This window comes from Panulirus ornatus, chromosome 53 (assembly GCF_036320965.1).
Source record: "Panulirus ornatus isolate Po-2019 chromosome 53, ASM3632096v1, whole genome shotgun sequence".
Classification (NCBI taxonomy): Eukaryota; Metazoa; Arthropoda; class Malacostraca; order Decapoda; family Palinuridae; genus Panulirus; species Panulirus ornatus.
Window position 1 is genome coordinate 5,426,781 of NC_092276.1, and position 23,285 is coordinate 5,450,065.

Here is a 23,285-nt window from a genome sequence, read left to right on the forward strand (position 1 = left end):
CTATTCGCCATTTCCCGCGTTAGCGAGGTAGCGCTAAGAACAGAGGACTGGGCCTTTTTTGCAATATCCTCAACTGGCCCCCTCTGTTCCTTCTTTTGGAAAAAAAAAAGAAAAAAAAAAAAAACGAGAGGGGAGGATTTCCAGCCCCCCGCTCCCTCCCCTTTTAGTCGCCTCCTACGACACGCAGGGAATACGTGGGAAGTATTCTTAATCCCCTATCCCCTATATATATATATGTATATATATATATATATATATATATATATATATATATATATATATATATATATATATTTATATATACCTTTTACTGTGTGTTCTTTAGTTCTTGTTCAGTAATTTATTTCTCATTCTTGTCACTCTTCGTTCCATTACTTCTCATTATCCCTTATAGACTACGTCTCTTTAACTAGCACTTTCCCTTACTCGCCTGATCGTTTCCCTTACCCTCCACATTACTCTCTTTTCCTCCATTTTTTTTAGTTATTCTTCACTCCTTCCGTCTCCTCCCGTTCTTACATTAACTGCTCAATTCCACATGTTCTAACTCACCCTTTTTGTTCATGGTTGCCCTTACATCTGCACTGCTTCTAGATCCCCACCGTTCCCTATACCCTGCGATGCTACCTACCCTTCCCTCTACCTCGCAAAAAAAAGAAAAAAACTGGCTTTATGAAAGTTTGAAACACGTGAAGGCGTCGTGTTGTGTTTTGCGCCTGTGAGTAGCAGGTTCGGCTGCTGGTGTAGGTGAGGTTTGGTCCAAAATTTTGAATAATGGTCATTATTGGCTTTGACTTCGTGAAATTTATTGAGTTAATTGTTAATGACGCTTTTTATGCGTTTCCCATTTAATTTGAAATACATTTCGTAGAAAAGTCCCTCTAAATTTCCACCTAAATGTATAAAGGAAGAATAAATCTTGACAAATTTGCCAAAACAGTCTTTCCTGGTGTGTTGTGTGTGTGTGTGAAGACATGTTGGTTTACTGTCATATTCTCATGGTAGCTCAGATGGTCGGTAATATACCCTTACTCGCCTGACTCCCCCTCGCCTGGCGTGTGTTTCTCTAACCAACCTGGTCATGCAGTCTCCTGGGACCCATACAGTAGTCTCAGTTCGCTTGAGTCCAGTTTTAATGTTTCATGTTTGTTCTCGTCATAACAACGCTTTTTTTAAATATTCATATTTAATCTTTCATTATTTATTGAACGTCAAAGCAACCAATGAATCTCGTCCATCACTCTTTTTGCTTTTTGTTAATTCAGCTCATTTACGCACTTGACTCGTTCTTCCATAGTAGCAATGTCAAGCATCTTTATCGTTGTGGTATCATCATTTTACACGTTCCCTTTACTGTATTCTCACAGGTATATCATATTTATCCTCTCAGGTATATCATATTTATTCTCACAGGTATATCATATTTATCCTCTCAGGTATATCATATTTATTCTCACAGGTATATCATATTTATCCTCTCAGGTATATCTTATTTTTCACAAACCATTTCGGAATTACTGCTTGCTAAATGGCTAGATCTACTCCTTTATGCAAGTCACATTCCCAGTCTTAATGGCACGTTTTGAAATCTTTTTATTTCACTCTGGAATACCTGTCACGCTACTATTGGCATCCTGATAGAGGAATCATCTACATACAGCAGCATTCTAGGCTTATTCACTTCCCTCACACACATCGACCACCTTAACATATTTGTACCATTAAGCCTTCTTTCTCCCACCAATATATTCAATGAACCACAACAGTGGCCTAACGCATCTTTGTTTAGAGCCAGAGAGACCATTAAATCATGTCTGGCGGCGGCGTTGGTAATCAATACACATGAATATTCTTCTGGCTCGAGATGCCATCTGGCAACTCTCCATGCGTTGAGCAGTTGTCACCCGCCAACCGGGTTCTGCAGCCCACTCAACACCATCTTTCGCTACATGCATAGACACTATGCGCTCCGTTGTCACGTTCTCATAATGCTAGTAATGAGCCGCTTATATAAAGTAGAAAGAAGCCATGAAATTACTCGAAAAAAAATGTGATTTTTAGAGGGACTTATCTGAGCGATCATAATAGGCGTCACATGTCAATGAGGCATCACTGCGGTAGTTGGGAACAAAAACTTGGCCAATCATGATCCATCACCGGCCGTCAGTAAGCACGTCATCAATCAGGCGACCAGTCCCAAGAAGGATTAGGAGTGATGCCATGGATTCTGACATGGATTTCGGGGTTGTCTAATATCTATAAATGATGGATGTTTTATTCAATTTTGGATGAGTGATATGACAGGCCTCCGTAAACGTCCGGCCGCACGAAATATTAGATTTTCCTTTCCATATAACATTGGAGAAAGTGGAAAACAAACATAATTTTCACTTGTCGCACCTCAGGCGACCTGTGTTAAGTTTACGTTATTTGCTGTTCACAGATGCTCTAACAAGTGGTAGACTAAGAACACCTGTGTATCACATTTGTAAACTAACTTATCCCTGTGTACGGAATCTCCAGTGTCGATGAAGTTGTTCGTTTTGTAGTAGTAGTAGAGTGATGGTGGCGCAACTTGGGGTAGTGGAGGATGGATAGTGAAGGTGAAGCTAACGCAAGTGCCATCCTCTACTGCTGCATTAGGCATGTAGGGTTTGCCATCTAGTTTATGAGCTAACTTATCTCCTAATCCTGATTGTCTCTTGTCCTCAGATCCAGCCTCTTGCGGGGCCCCTGGAGGGCGGGACCCTAGTAACAATCGAGGGTAGTAACCTGGGGCTCCGGGAGGAGGACGTCAAAGGGAATATCTTTATCGGTGACGTCCCCTGCAGCGTGCACAAGTACTATGTGTCTGTCAAAATCACTTGTCGCACGGGCCCAGCGCCATCGCGGGGTGGATCAGGTGGTACTCAGGACTTCCAGTTCCCCGTCAGCGTCACCACACCTGCCGGCACCACCAAGTCCACCGTCAAGTTCACATACACTGTAAGTACCTCCGATGTGGGGCTTCAGTACGTATATACTGTATATCATTACATATATCAGTCGTATGTTTGAGCTGTGTTTGATGAGCTTTTTGTCCTCAGAACGTGAGCGTGACGGGAGTGTGGCCGACGCACGGGCCAGCGTCAGGCGGTACTGTGCTCTCCATCAGCGGCCGCTTCCTTAACGTGGGATCGCACGTGTCGGCCAAGCTCGACGACCTTCCTTGCTCCGTCAACAAGACGCAATCGTCGTCGCACCGACTGGTTTGCGTCACCTCGCGGGCGCCGGTATCAGGGGACGACAGTAAGGAGGGCGACAGCTTGCCATGGACAGTGAGAACTCTAACTGTGACAGTGGACGGGGCGCGTCGAACTCTTGCCTCGCCATTCACCTACACGCCGGACCCGAGAGTACTCGAACTTAAGCCTCGACAAAGTCCGTGGAGCGGCGGCCGCATGTTAACTGTACACGGGACTCAGCTGGATGCGGTTCAGGCCCCGCGCATTACGGTTCTCCTTCATGACCAAATCATTAACTCCTCTGCGTGTCGCGTCCTCGGACCTGACCAGATGGAATGTCCGTCGCCGACCGTGGACCGCAGCGCGCTGCAAGCTATGCTGCGGGAGCGCCGCGATGCTCCAGAAGCCATTCTCAACCCCAGGGCGCAAGCCAGGGTCTCTCACAAAGTCTCAAGGTCTGTATACTAATGTCTGTTTGTGGTACATTTCCTGCACATAATACATAAACATTCATACTATTATGTGAATATGGAGCATAGAACATAACCGTATCTCATGAGCATTGCCTCTTCACACACAGGTCACCGCGTCAGAACTTCGGTGATTCTATCGCCTTGGACGTAGGCTTCATCATGGACAACGTCGCCTCCGTCAGAAACCTACGACACGTCCCATCTTCTTCAGCTCGCTCCCTCCTTTACGTCCTTGATCCTACTTACAAGAAGTTCCCCAACAGCATTAAACTCTATAAAGGCGATACGCTTGTCATAGAGGTAAGTTCTGCAGGGAATTAATATTGTTCACACAAAATAAATTTCACAGCTGATCTAGTTTGTTGATATGAAAAGCAAAGAGTACGATCATGCGATTATCAGCGAGAACTTTCTCTTCCTTAGGGCGAGAACCTGAACTTGGCCTGCGATGAGTCAGACATGAATGTGACCATCGGGACCCGCCAGTGTAACGTGACCTCCCTCGCTCTAACACAACTTGTGTGTACTCCCCCTGAAGTCCAGCCTCCCCCTACTGACGAAAAGGGTCACTCCACCGAGCGCGACTTGCCCCTGGTTGTGGTCAGGATGGGTCAAAACCTTCGCTTCCCCATTGGATACCTGCGCTACGAGATGATCAAGGTGAGTGGGCCCCCATTGGTCGAGATTGAACTGTCATTTGAATTGCAACTCGTCGTAGTTTATATTTGAATCCAATTCACGGAAATTGTTGTTTATCGTCTTTATGATAATGAAATATAAATCGTGAAAGTTTGTTATACCAACTTTACACCCCCCCCCCCCACACACACACACACACACACTAAGGACTACAGTAAAGTTACTATGTGTCTAAATCTTCCTTCTCCTCCTCCTCCTCCTCCTCTTCCTCGGTGGTGTTGCCATTGCGGAAACAGGAGTATCAGTTCCCCCCGGAGGCCATTGGTGGTATGGCGGCGGGAGGGATGTTCCTGGTGCTGGTCTCTATGATCATCCTGGTGGTCTACCGTCGCAAGAGCAACCAGGCCGAGCGAGAATACAAGCGCATCCAGATCCAGATGGATACACTCGAGTCCAATGTGCGCTCAGAGTGCAAGCAAGGTGAGGCCCGAATATTCTGTTTATATGCTTTTCTTATGCAAGCTGTGAGTTGACGACACGGTATAGAATGTAGCAAAATCGAGTATACAAAACTAAGCTGAGCTATCTTAGAAGCTGTTTGCAATATATATATATATATATATATATATATATATATATATATATATATATATATATATATATATATTTATTTATTTTATTTTGCTTTATCGCTGTCTCCCGCGTTAGCGAGGTAGCGCAAGGAAACAGACGAAAGAATGGCCCAACCCGCCCACATACACATGTATATACATACATGTCCACACACGCACAATATACATACCTATACATCTCAATGTACACATATATATACACACACAGACATATACATATATACACATGTACATAATTCATACTGTCTGCCTTTATTTGTTCTCATCGCCACCTCGCCACACATGGAATAACAACCCCCTCCCCCCTCATGTGTGCGAGGTAGCGCTAGGAAAAACACCAAAGGCCCCATTCGTTCACACTCAGTCTCTAGCTGTCATGTAATAATGCACCGAAACCACAGCTCCCTTTCCACATCCAGGCCCCACACACTTTGAATGGTTTACCCCAGACGCTTCACATGCCCTGGTTCAATCCATTGACAGCACGTCGACCCCGGTATACCACATCGTTCCAATTCACTCTATTCCTTGCACGCCTTTCACCCTCCTGCATGTTCAGCCCCGATCACTCAAAATCTTTTTCACTCCATCTTTCCACCTCCAATTTGGTCTCCCACTCCTCCTCGTTCCCTCCACCTCTGACACATATATCCTCTTGGTCAATCTTTCCCCACTCATTCTCTCCATGTGACCAAACCATTTCAAAACACCCTCTTCAGCTCTCTCAACCACACTCTTTTTATTTCCATACATCTCTCTCACCCTTACATTACTTACTCGATCAAAGCACCTCACACCACATATTGTCCTCAAACATCTCATTTCCAGCACATCCACCCTCCTGTTCACAACTCTATCCATAGCCCACGCCTCGCAACCATACAACATTGTTGGAACCACTATTCCTTCAAACATACCCATTTTTGCTTTCCGAGATAATGTTCTCGACTTCCAAACATTCTTCAAGGCTCCCAGAATTTTCGCCCCCTCCCCCACCCTATGATTCACTTCCGCTTCCATGGTTCCATCCGCTGCCAGATCCACTCCCAGATATCTAAAACACTTCACTTCCTGCAGCTTTTCTCAATTCAAACTTAACTCCCAATTGACTTGACCCTCAACCCTACTGTACCTAATAACCTTGCTCTTATTCACATTTACTCTTAACTTTCTTCTTTCACACACTTTACCAAACTCAGTCACCAGCTTCTGCAGTTTCTTACATGAATCAGCCACCAGCGCTGTATCATCAGCGAACAACAACTGACTCACTTCCCAGGCTCTCTCATCCACAACAGACTTCATACTTGCCCCTCTTTCCAAAACTCTTGCATTCACCTCCCTAACAACCCCATCCATAAACAAATTAAACAACCATGGAGACATCACACACCCCTGCCGCAAACCTACATTCACTGAGAACCAATCACTTTCCTCTCTTCCTACACGTACACATGCCTTACATCCTCGATAAAAACTTTTCACTGCTTCTAACAACTTGCCTCCCACACCATATATTCTTAATACCTTCCACAGAGCATCTCTATCAACTCTATCATATGCCTTCTCCAGATCCATAAATGCTACATACAAATCCATTTGTTTTTCTAAGTATTTCTCGCATACATTCTTCAAAGCAAACACCTGAACCACACATCCTCTACCACTTCTGAAACCACACTGCTCTTCCCCAATCTGATGCTCTGTACATGCCTTCACCCTCTCAATCAATACCCTCCCATATAATCCACCAGGAATACTCAAACTTATATATATATATATATATATATATATATATATATATATATATATATATATATATATATATATATATATATATATATATATCGCCACCTCGCTGACGTGGGAAACGGCGATCAATGCATGTATAGTGCCATTGTACATAGGCAAAAGGGATAAAGGTGAGTGTTCAAATTACAGAAGCATAAGTCTGTTGAGTATTCCTGGGAAATTATATGGGTGGGTATTGACTGAGAGGGTAAAGGCATGTACAGAGCATCAGATTGGGGAAGAGCACTGTGGTTTCAGAAGTGTTAAAGGGTGTGTGGATCAGGTGTTTGCTTTGAAGAATGTGAAATATTTAGAAAAACAAATGGATTTGTATATAGCATTTATGAATCTGGAGAGGGCATATGATAAGAGTTGATAGAAATGCTTTGTGGAAGGTATAAGAGTATATGGTGTGGGAGGCAAGTTGCTAGAAGCAGTGAAAAGTTTTTATCAAGGATTTAAGGCATGTGTACGCGTAGGAAGAGAGGAAAGTGATTGGTTCCCAGTGATGGTTGGTTTGCGGCAGGGATGTGTGATGTCTCCATGGTTGTTTAATTTGTTTATGGATGGAGTGGTTAGGGAGGTGAACGCAGGTAGTATTCTGAATCACATGAGTTAAAGGATTGGATCGTTTGAACCAGGTAGTGGTGGTGGTGATTTAAGGTATTATTATCATCTACATCACCAGTCCACGTGTTATGGCGTAGGCTGGACATGGGAGGCACTCGACATACTACCTCGAGTGTGTGTGTGTGTGTGTGTGTGTGTGTGTGTGTGTGTGTGTGTGTGTGTGATTCTCCTGTGTCCCAGTGTGAGTATGAGCAGCAGTTTATGAAAATGATTATTATTCCGGCTTATACATAATAATGCTCGTGATTCTAAAGATGAATTTGATTGTATCTAAATTTTCTGTACAATGTCGGACATAGTTAAGAAAACAGCTGTTTGTGTATGAGCATTAGATTACTGTATGTGGCGAATTGCGTTTTCACTAGCTCAGAGTATTTATAATGCCCCCCCCCCCCCTTTCTTTTGTGTGTGTCAATAGCCCAGGCAACTATAGGACAGTACTGATAGATTAATGAACGTAGTAATGCTAAATCGATTAGTTTTATGATTCATTTTAAAATAAATAAGTCACATCAAGTCGGAACATTAACTCTCAAGTTAAACATCACTAAAATTGTGTTTTTCACGGAGTCCTTCACAACAGTTGTGGTGACTTGTTCTTTTGATGGCTACGTTGATGGAGCGATATAGATGAAGTCATGTAATACGAGAACTTTGAAACTGTTCCACATCCTAGCAAGGAGTCGTAAGTGCTGGTGACTTTGTAATTTCATTGAAAGTTTGAAGTTAAAATGGACTTGTATCATCATACGTTAATATTATTGCATCACGTACATGATGTGCAACTGAAGTGTCGGTATTTCTCGTCTCACGTCGTATCCTCACCCTACAATGAGAGGCATAAAGCCTGGAAAGTTTTGATGTAGTAAAGAATATTTTCCTCGTATGTTCACTAGTACAGACATGGCACCCACCGTGTAACCAGACCCGACGGTAATGTGATATTTATAACTGAGTGAAAATGCATTATGTGTGTGTATTGCCACCAGGGAGAACCTGGTAAGTGTGGAACACGTCAGTACACACTCTCTCTCTCTCTCTCTCTCTCTCTCTCTCTCTCTCTGTTCAGACGCTCACCCGTCTCCCGGTTTCATGGTAGTTTTCATGAAAGTAGAGACTGATACTAACCTTAGGCCCGCCTCATGGGAAGGTCTCGTCGTAAGTACTTGTAGGCGAGAAGTTCCACACAAACTTCCTATCCAGTAATGGGAGAGATTAAGGAGGACCTACACACGGACACATTTCAATATCTTTCCACCTCCCTTTATGCCAGCGTTTGTGAAGCTGCAGAAGGATGGTTAAACAGATATTAAAATTTGTCTCTCTCTTCCTTGGTGGCAGCGTTCGCCGAGCTTCAGACAGACATGACGGACCTGACGGCGGACCTGGAGTCGTCGGGCATCCCCACCCTGGACCACCGCACCTACGTCATGAAGGTCTTCTTCCCTGGGGTCACAGACCATCCCATCCTCAACGATCCAAAGGTAGGGCGCCCTCAGAGCCTCACCTCCTTCTGTAGTCATGTAGGTCACTTGACACATCGTATTTTGATTCTGAAGTAGCGAACGTTATGATATCTACAATTCTTATTCTAAGATTATCGGAACTTGGAGAGTCAAATGATGGCAGTAGCCACTGGTATCATGTTCTCCAAGTCTGTCTTAGTTATATATTTCAGTAACACAATATTGAAAACGTAATCTTTAAAAACGTATTACGTCTAAATACCTTTTTTTCTTCCATTTGTTCTTCAGCTTCGGATGAACGGCTGTCGGCCTGCCATGGACAGCGCCATGATCCAGTTCGAGCAGCTCATCACCAACAGATACTTTCTTCTGGCCCTCATAGAGACGCTCGAAGCCCAGAAAACTTTTAACATCAGAGACAAGTAAGTTGTACTAGAGAACCCACACTGCCGGCCAATGGTGCTGGAGGACCCCACACTGCTGGCCACTGGTGCTGGATGAACCCACGCTGCTAGCCACCGGTGCTGGATGAACCCACACTGCTGGCCACTGGTGCTGGATGAACCCACACTGCTAGCCACCGGTGCTGGATGAACCCACACTGCTGGCCAATGGTGCTGGATGAACCCACACTGCTAGCCACCGGTGCTGGATGAACCCACACTGCTGGCCAATGGTGCTGGATGAACCCACACTGCCGGCCGCTGGTGCTGGATGAACCCACACTGCCGGCCGCTGGTGCTGGATGAACCCACACTGCTGGCCAGTGGTTTTGGATGAACCCACACTGCCGGCCACTGGTGCTGGATGAACCAACACTGCCGGCCACCGGTACTGGATGAACCCACACTGCTGGCCACTGGTGCTGGAGGACCCACACTGCTGGCCTGTGGTACTAGCAGACTTTATATCTGTACCCAAGATACAGTAAGCTGTCTTGGTCATGGATGAGAATTGAAACAGCATTTTTTTTCTATAACTGAATTTGACGTTTTCTTTATAGTTTGATGGTACATAGACCAGTCCTTATATTGATCAATATCAGTACTTTCTCAGTTCCATTCAAATAAGCCAAGATGGGTATCTATGACCCCATTACTTTGATTAAATGTTGAGAACTAATCTCTTTCAGTACCTGACCTTCTATCACTTCCCAGTACCACCTTTCTTGATGTATGAAATGTTCTACTCCTGTACAGAGTGAACGTGGCGTCGCTTCTGGTGGTGGCTATGGCGGGGCGGATGGAGTACCTGACGGAGGTCTTGCGCCTTCTGCTGCTCCGCCTCATCGACAAGAGTGTAGCCACCAAGCACCCGCAGCTCATGCTCCGCAGGACGGAGAGCGTAGTGGAGAAGTTGCTCACCAATTGGATGACTCTCTGCATGTACACCTACCTCAAGGTTGGTTGGTGCCTCTGCTTGTCCGTTATCCCTCTAGCCACCCTCCCTTCAGTCCGCTTTCCCTTCAGCCGCTCGAGTTGCACGAACTAGATGGATCAATTTAGCTCTAATGGCCGGGAAGTTTGGCAAGTCGGCAACTGCAGGAAAGAGTTGGCACTGCTTGATTAGATGTTGGCTCCGTCTCGAGGAAACTGTAAACAGCGTCTCAGGGGATATTTCTCAGTGAAACGAACTGACTTCGACACGAGACGCGGCCTAGTTTTAATCTTACAGCAAAGCAGGATTTAAATCATCTTCCCATGCACCATTTACCAAACCCGTTTCATCATAGCAATTGAAACAGTCAGCTGTCGGTCACACTTTAGAGATAAAAAAAAGAAAAATGCCAAAAAAATGTTTTTGCAGAAAAATTGCTGCGACAGGGGGAAAAATGAGTTCGTCCCAATTTGTCTGTCATGGAGTATAGCAAAAAGCCTGTCCCTTATAGAGTGGCTGTTTCACCTGCTGATGGAGGCGCCCCCAGTCAACGTTAGGCGAGGCTGCTAACCAGGTCCTCATGTCCCTCTGTGAACAAAGAAATCTAACCAATTTCCAACAACGTTGATTACGGATGACATTGTAACGACATGATTTATGGCCATAGAAGCTTCCCTGATGTATAACATCCTTTTTAATGATCATTCTAAATGTATTAATGTTTATATTCTATGAATTTCTAAAAAGTCTTCACAAGCGAATTGATGATTATATGAATGGAGATAATTCTATCTGATTAATCATTTTTGACCAACATTACAATACCGCCACCGTATGAATTATGACATTCTCTTGAAATTGACAGGATTTATCATATCGAGAACTAGGCTGAATAAAAACTATTGTCGGTAGATTCTACAATAAGAGGTGGGCAAGATAGCCTTAGAATAAGCTGCAGATTGTGTCTTATGGATGATGAACATGTAATGAAGCCTCATAAGGAAAAGGCAGTCATCACCATATCATTCCTCCGTCCACAAACATGTCATAAAAGGTTCAACTGTTCGCTTTGAAGAGATCAAAGGTCATGCACTCATTTACGATTAGTCCACGTCCTCTTCATTGTCAATGACATGATAGAATTGTGTTACTGAATATAGATTATATACAATGTGTCAGCCCCATGTGGGCTGCTTGCTTCCCCAACGTGTAGGTACATCAAGGTGGAGAACTATGTAGAAACGAGCCTTGTAGTAACATGTAACTGCATAGTAGAAGTGAACATTTGAGAAATAAGACTTAAAGCAGCCTGCAGGTTCATAATGGTTGTGATCTGTACAGAAATGCAAGGACTATAACACGTAAATAATTCTTAGGATTACTTCTTCCTTTACTTACTCTTTGTTTTACATAATTATCACCTACTCCGCGCTTCTATCCCCTACTTCATCTTCTGCAGTAATTTGTAAGGTCATTAACTCATCCTTGAACTTACCTGAGGCCAAAAACCGTTAACTTCTCTTTGTCTTTCCTCCTTCAGGAGCAGGCGGGTCCTTCGCTCTTCCTGCTGTACAAAGCCATCAAGCACCAGGTTGAGAAGGGCCCCGTGGACGCCCTGACCCACGACGCCCGCTACTCCCTCTCCGAGGAGCGACTCCTGCGTGAACAGATCACACACACATACGTCGTAAGTAATCGGATATTGGATTTCTGTGTCTTTCGGAGACTAGAGGATAGAGATAAGGAAGAAGTTACTTACACATATACCGTACATACATATTCATACATATTTACAAAGAAATGTGTCAGTCTACACATCCCTATCTGTGAGACAAGGTCAGTCTTCCTCTTTACATCTTTGCATACACGACAAGGAAAGATATAATTTTGTGATGATATATTGGACGACCTGGTGTAATCTAATCACTTTATTCATCACTTGTCTTGTGAGGGAACAGTAGCTAAGCCCTGCCCCCGCCACACCCGTTGTGCCGCTACTGTTACCTATGCAAATGACTATGCAAATCTCTTCTGTATCTATGAATGTTATTGTTTTATATTGTTGGTCCTTTAAGTTTACACCTCTGCTATGGTAATCTTATACTGCTACTGCTGGTGGCTGTATCCCACCCATGGTGACTCTATAATGTATCCCACCCTTGGTAGCTGTATAATGTATATTGCATCCCACCCTTAGTGGCTATATAATGTATATTATACCCCACCCTTGGTGGCTGTATAATGTATATTATATCCCACCTTGGTGGCTGTATAATGTATATTGCATCCCACCCTTGGTGGCTGTATAATGTATGTTGCATCCTACCTTGGTGGCTGTATAATGTATATTATATCCCACCCTGTTGAATGTATATTGTATCCCACCTTGGTGGCTGTATAATGTATATTATATCCCACACTTAGTGGCTGTATAATGTATATTGTATCCCAGCCTTGGTTTTGTATAATGTATATTGTATCCCACCCTTGGTGGCTGTATAATGTATATTATATCCTTTCCTCAGTGGCTGTATAATGTATATTGTATCCCAGCCTTGGTGACTGTATAATGTATATTGTATCCCACCCTGGTCTGTATATCCCAACCCTGGTGGCTGTATAATGTATATTGTGTCCCACCCCTGGTGACTGTATAATGTATATTGTATCCCACCTTGGTGGCTGTATAATTTATATTGTATACCACTTCTGGTGGCTGTATAATGTATATTGTATCCCACCCTGGTGGCTGTATAATGTAAATTGTATATCACCCTTAGTGACTGTATAATGTATATTGTATCCCACCTTGGTGGCTGTATAATGTATATTGTATCCCACCATGGTGGCTGTATAATGTATATTGTATCCCACCTTGGTGGCTGTATAATGTATATTGTATTCCACCCTTGGTGGCTGTATAATTTATATTCACCCCACCCATGGTGGCTGTATAATGTATATTGTATCCTGTCCCTGGTGACTATAATGTATATTGTATTCACCCTTGGTGGCTATATAATGTATATTGTATCCTGTCCCTGGTGACTATAATGTATATTGTATCCTACCCTTGGTGGCTGTATAATGTATATTGTATCCCAACCTTGGTGGCTGTATAATGTAAATTGTATTCCACCCATAGTGACTGTATAATGTATATTGTATCCCACCCCTGGTGGCTATATAATGTATATTGTATCCCACCTTGGTGACTGTATAATGTATATTGTATCCCACCCCTGGTGGCTGTATAATGTATATTGTATCCCACCTTGGTGGCTGTATAATGTATATTGTATCCCTCCCTAGGTGACTGTATAATGTATATTGTATCCCACCCTTGGTGGCTGTATAATTTATATTGATCCCACCCCTGGTGGCTGTATAATGTATATTGTATCCTGTCCCTGGTGACTATAATGTATATTGCATTCCAACCTTGGTGGCTGTATAATGTATATTGTATCCCACCCTTGATAGGTGTATAATGTATATTTTATCGCACCCTTGGTGGCTATATAATGTATATTATATCCCACTCCTGGCGACTGTATAATGTACATTGTATCCCGTCCCTAGTGACTATAATGTATATTGTATTCCACCCTTGGTGGCTGTATAATGTATATTGTATCCCACCCTTGATGACTATATAATGTATATTTTATCCCATCTTTGGTGGCTGTATAATGTATATTGTACCCCACCCTTGGTGACTTTATAATATATATTTAATCCCACCCATGGTGGCTGTGTAATGTATATTGTATCCAACCCTTGGTGGCTGTATCCACCGCCGGTGATCATATCCCACCCTTGCTACTGTATAATGTATCCCGCCCCTAGTGACAGTGTCCAAGTCTTCATGACTGCGTCTCATCCTTTATTTCCTTAAACCATCAGTAGACCTATTTTTCCTGCTGAATGCAACTTTGGGGTTGAAATATTGTCTGGAGGTCATGAAGTCCTGTAATTAGGTATTTAGTTGGTATGTGATCAATCGCTTCCTATCAACTGGGTATCTGTTGACATGGCGAAGCATTTTTAATATTTTCTATGATTATTTCAAGTATAGAAGTGTTGAATTAAGGTATGTCTGGTATTTTGGTAGCCTAAATAGCTTATCTTAAAACTGGAATACAATGAAACGCTTCTATGCTTGACATAATCTTGAAAATATCTCATAACAGCTTCACCAAGCCGACAGATACCAAGTAAGTACAAAGCAAATAATCACAGAATCTTCTAAATAATAAGCATTAACTACCCCCATCGTGCTCAAAAGATTAACTTCTGACACGAAAAGATGAAACCAAGAAGGATGAATGGCACAGATGAATGGTACACACAAAACACCAACACAAACACAGACAATGGTAAACAGCGGTTCTAGGTGTGTACTCAAATGTTACAAAAACGCATCATAAAATAACAGTAAGGAGGACCAGACACAATAACAGGCATCCACACACAATAATGCACATGTCCGCGAGAAAACACACGTAGCCAAAACGTTGAAATATGAACATTGCCCACGGCTGTGTGTGTGTATGTGTTACCGAGGTCATATGGTTCTGCTGCAGGAAGAGGGAGACAGTGGGTGTGGCCCCACGCTGTTGCTGCAGGTCATGTAATGCAGGAGGGTGTTTTGCGGGACCACAAGTAGTGTGTGATGTGTCTGTTCTGCGGGATGAGTAAAGGATGATTTGCGAGTGTCTTGTGTGTGGTAATTGAAGCTTGTGATATGTTGAAATAGATATATGTGATATTAGGAAGTTGGGTGGGTATCAGGTCGCAGACGAGAATGTTTCAATTCGTAAATGCCTGGGGAGTGTAGTTTTAGATGGGTACACGTCTAGTGGAGTAGAGTTTAAGACTGGGTTCAAGAATGAGGTTTTTATTGCTTGTCAAGGCATTACAGTGTGAATATGTTGCGTCAGTGTTGTTTGCTGGGGGAGGGGAGATCTCTGAGTGCAGGTTGCTGAAGTATGAGTCAGGGGCGGGCTTTATATTTGCCAAGGGTTTAGTAGTTGGTAGTGAAGTGGTTTGGGTGGGAGGCATTTAGTACTGTTAATAAAGAACAGAGTATGTTGAGGTGGGATTGTATTTTGTGTCGTTGGATCAGTGGTGAACACGTTTATACAGAAAAAGGGGGTAAGAGGAATGAGGAAGAATGATACACTGGAAATGTTAATCTGAACTGTATTTTTGGAATATTGCTCTGGACTGTACACAGGGAACAATGCCAAGGAATGTTACTCAAAACTGTACACTGGTAACATTGCCTTGGTCTACGCATTAAGAACGTTGTCCTGGATGGTGAACTGGGAACGTTGCTCAGGAATGTACATAGGGAACATTAACCTAGACTGTACACTGAGAACGCTGCCCTAGACTGTACATAGGGAACATTACTGTGGATTGTACATAAGGTACATTACCCTGGACACTACATACAGACACAATACTGTCGACTGCACAATGGGAATGCTGCCCTAGACTACAGTACACTGGGAACATTGCTCAGGAATGTACATAGGGAACATTAACCTATACTGTACACTGAGAACGCTGCCCTAGACTGTACGTAGGGAACATTACCATGGATTGTACATAAGGTACATTACCCTGGACACTACATACAGACACAATACTGTCGACTGTACACTGGGAACACTGCCCTTGACTATACATAGGGAACATTACCCTGGACTGTCTGCTAATTGTTGGGAATCTTAAGCGTTCCAGCTGACAGGAGGCCTGTCAATGGAAGGGAGTGATCATTTCCTAAGCCCCAGGATGAGACTAGGGTCTGTGCATAAATGGAAGCATAAAATTCCCATCGGGTCTATAAAAAAATCCAAATCTAATTTCGCCTTCATAGTTTCTTCCTATACTGTTTTTTCTTCTAAACCAATGAACAAGTATGGATTCTACTATTCAGATGTTGCTTTCACATGATGGGTGATAGTGAAGTCATTCTTAGCACAAATTTGCGCCTTGTAATAAGTTTTGATGTACATTGTTACAAGGTATTATACCAAACGTACATCACACAGCACAAGTACCTTAAAGACTAGACAATAAAGGTACATAAAACATTTTATTAAAAGATGTAATGGTTGACTACACTACACAGAAAACATAAATCCCTTTTGCATCAAATTATGTACATAAACATGTGTATAGTAATTGAAACTGTAGTTGTATATTTTAAGTTCAACAAACATGTGGTGGTGTTGTCTGTCCACAGACGGTGGCAGTGGTTGGGGAGGACGGGGAGAAGGCCCAGTGCCGGGTGCTTGACTGTGACACCATAACTCAGGTGAAGGCCAAAATCTTGGACGCCCTCTACCGCAACACCCCACAATCCCTCCGACCCTCCGTCCACGACGTTGATTTGGGTAAGTTGCACATCCACCCATTTCCTTTTCCATATCTTGGATCTATTTATCCATATTGACCTGCTTTCTTTGTGACGATTTACATTTGTTGGTTTCTTTTTTGTGTCTCCTGTACCCCTGCTGATATCGTTTTCTGTCTAATGACACAGCATAAGGGAAGACTTACACACCGTCATTAGCCACGGTATAACTTTAAAGTGCTGGATAATGAACCTGTCACCAACCGTGAACACTTTCATATTAGATTGCATTAAGCAACTGACAGTAACATCATATAAACTTATGCTACTTTAACCCTGGGTAGAAGGCCACAGATCAGCAAGTCACATTTGGTACCACTGTGTACGATTCCCAGTCAAGCACTGAAAACTTGCATCATGCCGATTTCTTCCCTTGCAGCATAGCCCGGCAAGCGCAGTTTTTCTTCAAATTATGAAGCCTCAACAGCAGCTTGTATGCCACACCATCAGCAGTAATGCACTAGTGAGAGAAGAGTCACTAATAAGGAGTCAACACTGGTTTTGAAAGTTTGACTTGAGAATGACTAATGTCTTGCACCCGTGCAAGACATATCCGTCATATCCTCCTGGGAACAACTACTGAAATGTTGAGAATCGATTCTAAATTTGCTCTTCTCTCACTGTTACCTTACTACCTGTTTGAATGAACATTAACTGCATTCCTTCTGAGCTATGCAACTGTCTCCATGCTGCAACGATAGTGGAGACGTACGACCTAGCTACACCTTCCCTTCTGCTGAAGAACTTTGGCATGCTATCTATCCTGCACCTGCAACATGACACCTAGACAAAGCTGTGTATCTGGTAGAACTCTTGCTCCATCAAGAGCCATGAAAATCATCACCTGCCAACCTCATTAACCTTGCCTAACCTTTTCCTACGCCCAAGAGATTAATCCAGCTCATCACCGATGCCCGTAATAAAACATTGTTTGTTTCTTGTGTTTGTGTACCCATTTCAGTTGCCCTATTTCCTTTTAACTGTCGTTTTCTCTTTATTTTCCTTGATCTAGTTGAGTAATTCCTGCTGACTCAAAGTTTTCTGAACGAATGTGGCCTTTGTTGTCTTTTCCAGCGCTACCTTGCACACGTGTGGGGGAAGGGGGGTTGTCATTTCATGTGTGGTGAGGTGGCGATGGGATGAATTAAGGCAGCAAGTATGAATTATGTACATGTGTATATATGTATATGTCTGTGTATGTATATATATATATATATATATATATATATATATATGTTGAAATATATAGGTATGTATATGTGCGTGTGTGGACTTGTATGTATGTACATGTGTATGTGGGTGGGTTGGGCCATGCTTTCATCTGTTTCCTTATGCTACCTTGCTGGCGCAGGAGACAGCGACAAAGTAAAGAAATAAATAAACAAATAATATATATATATATATATAAAGTCAAAACGTGCTGTCAATGGATTGAACCAGGGCATGTGAAGCGTCTGGGGTAAACCATGGAAAGTTGTGTGGGGCCTGGATGTGGAAAGGGAGCTGTGGATTCGGTGCATTATTACATGACAGCTAGAGACCGAGTGTGAACAAATGGGGCCTTTGGTGTCTTTCCTAGCGCTACCTCGCACACATGAGGGGGGAGGGGGTTGTTATTCCATGTGTGGCGGGGTGGCGATGGGAACAAATAAAGGCAGACAGTATGAATTATGTACATGTGTATATATGTATATGTCTGTGTGTGTATATATATGTGTACATTGAGATGTATAGGTATGTATATTTGCGTGTGTGGACGTGTATGTACATACATGTGTATGTGGGCGGGTTGGGCCATACTTTCGTCTGTTTCCTTGCGCTACCTCGCTAACGCGGGAGACAGCAACAAAGCAAAATAAATAAATAAATAATATATATATATATATATATATATATATATATATATTGGAAAGGATCACAATTTTGCACATGATCAAGTAGTATATTCCTACGAGTCCACAGGGAAAATGAAACACGATAAGTTCCCAAATGCAGTTTTGTGTAATAATCACATCATCGGGGAGACACGAAAGAAATATAACTCAGTTGATATTCAATGAAGAGATGTAGCTAGGATGCCTCTTCATTGTATATCAACTGACTTATATTTCTCTCTTGTGTCTCCCCTGATGATGTGATTATTATACGAAAGTGCACTTGGGAACTTATCATGCTTCATTTTCCCCGTGGACTCATAGGAATATACCACTCGATCATACACAAAATTGTGATCCTTTCCAATACATATATATATATATATATATATATATATATATATATATATATATATATATAATATTTATTATACTCTGTTGCCGTCTCCCACGCCAGCGAGGTAGCGCAAGGAAATAGACGAAAGAATGGCCTTACCTACCCACATGCACATGTACATACATACATGTCCACATACGCACATATAAATACCTATATATTTCAACGTATACATATAAATACATACACAGACATATACATATATACACATGTACATTATTCATAGTTGCTTTTATACATTCCCATCGACTGGCTCGCTACGCAACCGGCACTAACCCTTTTGATACCCAGGCGGGTAATAATTCCCTACTTGTTGGCTGCCTACCAACTTCTGCCATACTTCCTGTAGTTTTGTCTGTGATCTAGTTCAATTACACCTATTAATCTAAGGATCCTAATTAGCTCACCCCTTACTTAAGAAATCACTTTAAATTGCATAGCATTTGATTAATGGTGAATGAATACTACAGTCAAAAGATATTTATAAACATACAAAAACCTTAAGTCACATACCATGATTGTATACAATCTTAAGAATTATGAACAGTATAAACCATGAACAGTTATAAACCAACTAACCAACCATTACAATCAAATGAAATTTACAGTATCATATTTATATGTGATGAAAACAAGAAATAGAAAGAACATCAAATTTATCTTGTGAAATCTAATTAATATTCATAACACTATTTATTCAATTCATAATTACCCTGATTAATTTCTATAAAAGACAACTGGTGTTACTGCAGCTCCTTGCACTAGCATGAGAATGTAGAGTCCTATGGTTTGAGTTCTTTGAAGAGGTAACTTGCAACATGACCTCGCACGAGCAGAGTCCAGTAACAGCTGGTTATCATTATCATTCCACTATACAATCTAAGGAGCATCCTCTTGCTCAGTCACTTCCTTAAGTTTTTTCATTTGGTATTTTTTGTCAGACCAATGTCATTAACAGTCCCATGAAGGACTTTTCCTTACCGAAAGCACAAGTTGTAAAGTCGTCGGTACCAGTTGATGCTGAGTAAATGTTTGTTTTTACGGTGGAAGTATGATGGCTTGCTTATCACCCAATAACAAGGCTGCTGGATGGTGTGGCCAGGGAGTTGCATGTAGCTATTGTGGCTTGTGCTGGTCTCTGACAGTGTCTGCTGCTCTTATGAAGGTCTTCTTGGATGTTTACTTCAGCAAGTCAATTTCTCTCTATTTTCTTATTGTATTGTATAAATTTGACACAGTTCCACAAAATTCAGAGGAGCTTCTCCTAAAAGATGTGGTCATCTGGTGTGCTGTTTACAGGGTCTTCCTAAGAAAGCTAACCTCTCTGCTGAATACAAATGATAGTACTCTCCTAAAAAAGTTTTTCTCAATGGACTTCACTATAAATTTTTCCAAACCATTCATTATAGAGTCTAAATGAGTTAGGATATTGGAAGGTGGAGCTACATCCTGCTGGGAAGAGATTTCAGGACCTTATGTCTGTATTTGCCCTTGACTGGAGAGGTGGTGAGTCTTGCGATCATTCCTGTGGTCAGTGCATAAATGAAGTAGATTAGACTTTCATATAAGGAAAACTGTTAATGATGTTTAATATAAAGCATATTTAGGAAAATTATGACAAAAAAGCAAACATTAAATAAAGCAAGAGCAACATATTTACTGACATATATACAGTTATGAAAACAAGAAAGTACTTGAGCACTGGTCATCTAAAGTTAGGGCCTTTTCATATAACATGAACAATGATTCTAAATAAGCCCTTACAAATTAAACCAAAAGTCACAACTTTATATTCATACTCACCATAGTCAGCTTAATTCGTGAAGTACAGTTTGTAACAAACTTATCATGAAAACCTACACCTTCAGCCTGAAGGACATATAACTCTTCTTGGACTAAAGCTCTGGACAGCAACTGATGGAGGTGCAGATGAAAATTCCCAGTACGCCAGCCTCAGTTACCACATTGTTGTTTTAGTCAGTGTATGCCATTTATCGACATTTACACACTCTGAAAAAATAAGAAAGATACATTTGAAAAAATAATACAAAATACATGTATAAATCTATAAAAGACAACCCTAATATATATGAGTTAGTGAACATACTGGAATATGACAAGTGAAATACATTTTAACAAAGCTAATGACTATTGGATCATTACTCAGGTGGTTCATGTGAAGTTACTGGCATGGTTCGAAACAGGCAAAAGAACTACTGTAGAGCAGGGATGAACTGTTGCTTAACAAAATCTCACTCTCTCTGAAATATTGTTCAAGACCTCACTGGACAGATCTGATTCCAAGCATTACAATCCCCTGAACATTTAGAATAACTGCACCAACTCCCCACTGCCCACCTTTTCCTAAAAGTGTGTCAAATGTTGCTTGGAGCAAACCCTTGTACCTCTCCCTATATGTGCATCTGGCTTTCATGAGTTAATTCTCAATATCACAGCTGGCAACAAAGGTGTTTAACATTCCCAGCCCACGTAATTCTTTCAACACTCGCTATGTTTAGAATCAATAACATAATGTGTGTGTGTGTGTGTGTGTGTGTGTGTGTGTGTATCAGATGTAAGTATTGTATGTTTGTTAGTTTTATGTAACTCCAAGCTGGAATTCAATTTCCCTTCAGTACTGCAAGCAGACTGATGTTCTTGGGAGTGGCTGCACTTGCAAAGGAACATGAGTACTTCACATACTGGAAAATTTGTGCAAACAGTTATTCCTATAAATCATCCCCACACCTGCTCCACCACAAAAAAATCTAAATGTTTATTTGTTAAATATGCAAATCTTGTCAGCTGTCATTCACACACCCTCTGAAACTTGAACAAATGGGCAACAAAATACAAAGTTTTTGGCTGCCAGTTTTAAAAGTTGCCTGTGATGAAATAAATGTACAAGTGTAATCATTTAGAGAAAATCTAACAAAAATTTGACAATTACTTTTTCATGCCTCATCTGTTTGTTTTTATGGAATAAAGTAATATTTTTGTTTCACTTATGTCAAGAGTTTTGTTATGTGTATATCTCCAAGTGCCTTATTATTCAGTGTATGTTGTACATATGTTTGGGTTTTTCAATAATATCACAGACATCAGATTGCTTTGACTGTTCTTTCATGGCTAATGTTGTACCAGGTGATGTGCCAGAGAGAGTGGTTGGTGGGACAGAGCCTTTCATTTTACTGTTTTATCTCCATCTCCATCCAGCACATTACCTTGTAATTCGCAAACAGCTTTTCTATTACCTGTCTCGCATGTACTCCCATGTACTGTTCACTGATGTATTTTAGTCTCCGGAGTAAGTTAAAGCCTGCTCTTTGGTAAGCATATGGTCGCATCAGTACAAATCACAATACAAATGATAACACAGGATAAAAATCTTGGTGAGTATGATGATAAATCTTCTACTGAGTAATGGAATAAAACACAGGTATGCAATAAAAATGCTTCAAGATACATTACGGAATTATACCATATCAAGCGTATAGAATCCAAAAATTGTAATAAATTTTTTCTTCCAGCCAACAGTTTTCAAAGAAAAACATATTACTTGTTTTGTATAGATGGTGTACAACTATCAACATTCATATAATGCAGACTAAACCCAGGTCTGGGTACACAAAAATGAGAGCAGGATAGAAAAATGAGAAATTAACACTGGAAAAAGATGGAATGTCCACCTAGAAACACATCCACTGCTTAAAAAAAAAATCATTCATCAAAAGCTAAGCCTAAAAACTTTGATGGTTACCATCACACCATATAAAGATGGGGCTGATTAAGCAGTCTGTCAAAGCATTATATATAAGAAGTCATGAAACTGCTTAAGATATATTTGCAGTAAATTTCCCAAACTTACCAAAAGTAACAGAAGGCATTTTTGTTGGGCTGCAAATCATAAAGTTTATGCAGGAGGCAATTTTAAGGATCAATAAACACAGCAGAGAAAGAAGCCTGGACTGCATTCAAGAGCATAATTCAACTACAAGGGCACACTCAATGAAATCTGAAAAACTTAGCAACGAGTCGGGAAACTCACTTCCCTCACTTGCATTTGAACTGTTTTCCTGAAAATCTGGGTAGAGTGACCTACGGGAAAGGCTCCACCAAGATATTTATGGAAAAGAGACATTATGTAAGGTGGGATGTCTGCATGATAGCAGACTGGTCCCTAAATTAAGAGAACTTAGAAGGGCAGCACAGGAAGCTTGAGAAAAGACAACAATTTTCTGTCTATGATCAATGATGAACGAGTCAATAACAGTAAAGTATCAGAGGAATTTCTCAATATGATTTGCATTGTCTTTGTATTTCAAAAGAAAAGTTTTCCAGTAACAGATATCAAT

General features: G+C 41.5%; 1 protein-coding gene and 1 long non-coding RNA gene across 3 annotated transcripts in view; one reads left to right on the top strand and one right to left on the bottom strand.

The window, feature by feature from the left end:
• The window catches only part of LOC139765193 (plexin-B-like), a 487,569-nt gene that overhangs the window by 449,729 nt on the left and 14,555 nt on the right, over positions 1-23,285 (top strand). Inside the window, exons 8-18 of one of the 2 annotated variants that reach the window (XM_071692481.1) lie at positions 2,713-2,985; positions 3,087-3,679; positions 3,805-3,997; positions 4,121-4,357; positions 4,633-4,816; positions 8,731-8,873; positions 9,144-9,277; positions 10,055-10,256; positions 11,773-11,919; positions 16,489-16,639; positions 17,039-17,595. In XM_071692481.1, the coding sequence (XP_071548582.1) occupies positions 2,713-2,985; positions 3,087-3,679; positions 3,805-3,997; positions 4,121-4,357; positions 4,633-4,816; positions 8,731-8,873; positions 9,144-9,277; positions 10,055-10,256; positions 11,773-11,919; positions 16,489-16,639; positions 17,039-17,043 (2,262 nt within the window). In that variant the 3' untranslated portion in view covers positions 17,044-17,595. Of the gene's footprint in view, positions 1-2,712; positions 2,986-3,086; positions 3,680-3,804; positions 3,998-4,120; positions 4,358-4,632; positions 4,817-8,730; positions 8,874-9,143; positions 9,278-10,054; positions 10,257-11,772; positions 11,920-16,488; positions 16,640-17,038; positions 17,596-23,285 lie in introns of those variants that run through there. The other variant, XM_071692480.1, reaches the window with a different exon arrangement.
• Positions 15,422-23,285, bottom strand: part of LOC139765195 (uncharacterized) — a 39,518-nt gene continuing 31,654 nt past the window's right edge. Inside the window, exons 2-3 of the long non-coding RNA XR_011716603.1 lie at positions 20,734-20,940; positions 15,422-20,455 (exon numbers count right to left, since the gene is read on the bottom strand). This is a non-coding gene — a long non-coding RNA (uncharacterized lncRNA). The remainder of the gene's footprint in view (positions 20,456-20,733; positions 20,941-23,285) is intronic.